Source organism: Triticum dicoccoides, chromosome 6B (genome assembly GCF_002162155.2).
Source record: "Triticum dicoccoides isolate Atlit2015 ecotype Zavitan chromosome 6B, WEW_v2.0, whole genome shotgun sequence".
Taxonomy (NCBI): Eukaryota; Viridiplantae; Streptophyta; class Magnoliopsida; order Poales; family Poaceae; genus Triticum; species Triticum dicoccoides.
Genome location: NC_041391.1, coordinates 37,615,185 through 37,616,998, shown reverse-complemented (window position 1 = coordinate 37,616,998; position 1,814 = coordinate 37,615,185). Strand labels below are relative to the sequence as shown.

Below are 1,814 nucleotides of genomic sequence, written 5' to 3'. Positions count from 1 at the left end.
CTAGTGACAACCTTGCCTACACGATCGGTCCACTACTTCACCATTTTTAAATTCAGAGTATACGCAGATAGATAGATATAGATATAGATAAACTCAAATACATATATAGAAATAGACTACTTTGATATGTGCTACATATGCACAAATATCTCTAACAATTACTAGCAGATTTGATATGGATATATAGATAGATAGATAGATAGATAGATATGGATATAGAGATAGACAGATTTGATATGTGCTAGATATGTACAAATATCTCTAGCAATTACTACCAGCTTCACCTTGTAGCCCAAAATTTTCTAGTGACGACCTTGCCTACACGATCGGTCCATTACTTCACCATTTCTTAAATTCGGAGTATACGCAGATAGATAGATAAATAGATAGATATAGATATAGATAAATTCAAATACATATATAGAGATAGACTACTTTGATATGTGCTACATATGCACAAATGTCTCTAACAATTACTAGCAGATTCCAGATTCATTGTGTACCTCAAAATTTTCTGGTGATAACCTTGCCTATGGTCGGTTCACTACTTCAGCAATTCCTAGTTTATTCAGGGTATACACAGAAACTGTGTGTGCACCACGAGAATTCTGCTATATAAGGAGGATGAAAGCTACCTAGGACACTCTGCGCTACACAGTTAGATACCTAGGACACTTGAAGCAACCGCTTAGTACTTACAATGGCAAGAGAAATTGCAATAATACTACTCATGGCCGTTGTGCTTGCTGCCGCTATGATGGTGGCGAGCTCTATGGACATCACTGATAGAGACTTGACGTCAGAGGAGTCCCTATGGGCACTGTACGAGCGCTGGTCTGGGCATCACAATGTGAGGCGCGACCTTCGTGACAAGGCCATGCGCTTCAGCGTATTCAAGGAGAATGCTCACATGATCCACAAATTCAACCAAGGGGACGCACCCTACAAGCTGAGCCTCAACCTCTTTGGTGACATGACCGATGAAGAGATTGACCACACGCACGGTCGCTGCTCTGACCTCCTGTCAGATGGCGGGAAGCGACGCCAAGGCCGGTTCACACAGGGTGCCGTTGCAGCGTGCAACGACTTCCCAATGTTTGTAGATTGGCGGATGACAGGGTATGACCAACGCCCGTCGGCAGTGACAAGCGTGAAGATCCAGAGAGGGTGCGGAGCTTGTTGGGCCTTCGCGGCGGCGGCGGCAGTGGAGGGCATCAACTCCATAAGGACCAGGAGTCTAAAGTCGTTGTCCGTGCAGCAGCTCATAGACTGTGACAAGGGAAGTTTTGGCTGTCGTAACGGCAGAGTGCCATCGGCCTTCAGGTACATTATCAACAACGGCGGCATCGCCACAGAGGCTGACTACCCATACATTGCCGGTGAGCATGGCTATTGCTTGGTGCCAAAAAGAAAGAACCCCGTCGTCACCATCGGCGGCTTCAAATGGGTGCCTAATAATGATGAGGTGGCATTGCTGCAGGCGGTGGCGGCCCAACCTGTCGTTGTGTTGCTTGACACAAAGAGCTTCCGACGTTATGGAGGAGGTGTCTTTGTGGGTCCGTGTGGGACAAATCAGACCCACGGAATGACGGTGGTGGGCTATGGCACCACCGATGAGCATGACCCCAAGAAACGCATAGATTACTGGATAATAAAAAACTCATGAGGAGAAAAATGGGGTGAAAACGGCTACATCCGTATGGCCCGTGGTGCTGGTCCCGCCAAGAAGGGCTTATGTGGCATCCTGGTGCATGCATCGTACCCAGTGAAATATAAGTAAGAAAGGTAGGAATGATATCATGAAAATAATTTAA

General features: G+C 46.3%; 1 protein-coding gene across 1 annotated transcript; it reads left to right on the top strand.

The window, feature by feature from the left end:
• The first annotated feature begins 635 nt into the window (after positions 1-635).
• Positions 636-1,814, top strand: LOC119325258 (vignain-like). Its single transcript, XM_037598998.1, has one exon. It carries the CDS (start codon positions 701-703, stop codon positions 1,664-1,666), a length of 966 nt encoding a protein of 321 aa, XP_037454895.1. The 5' UTR covers positions 636-700; the 3' UTR covers positions 1,667-1,814.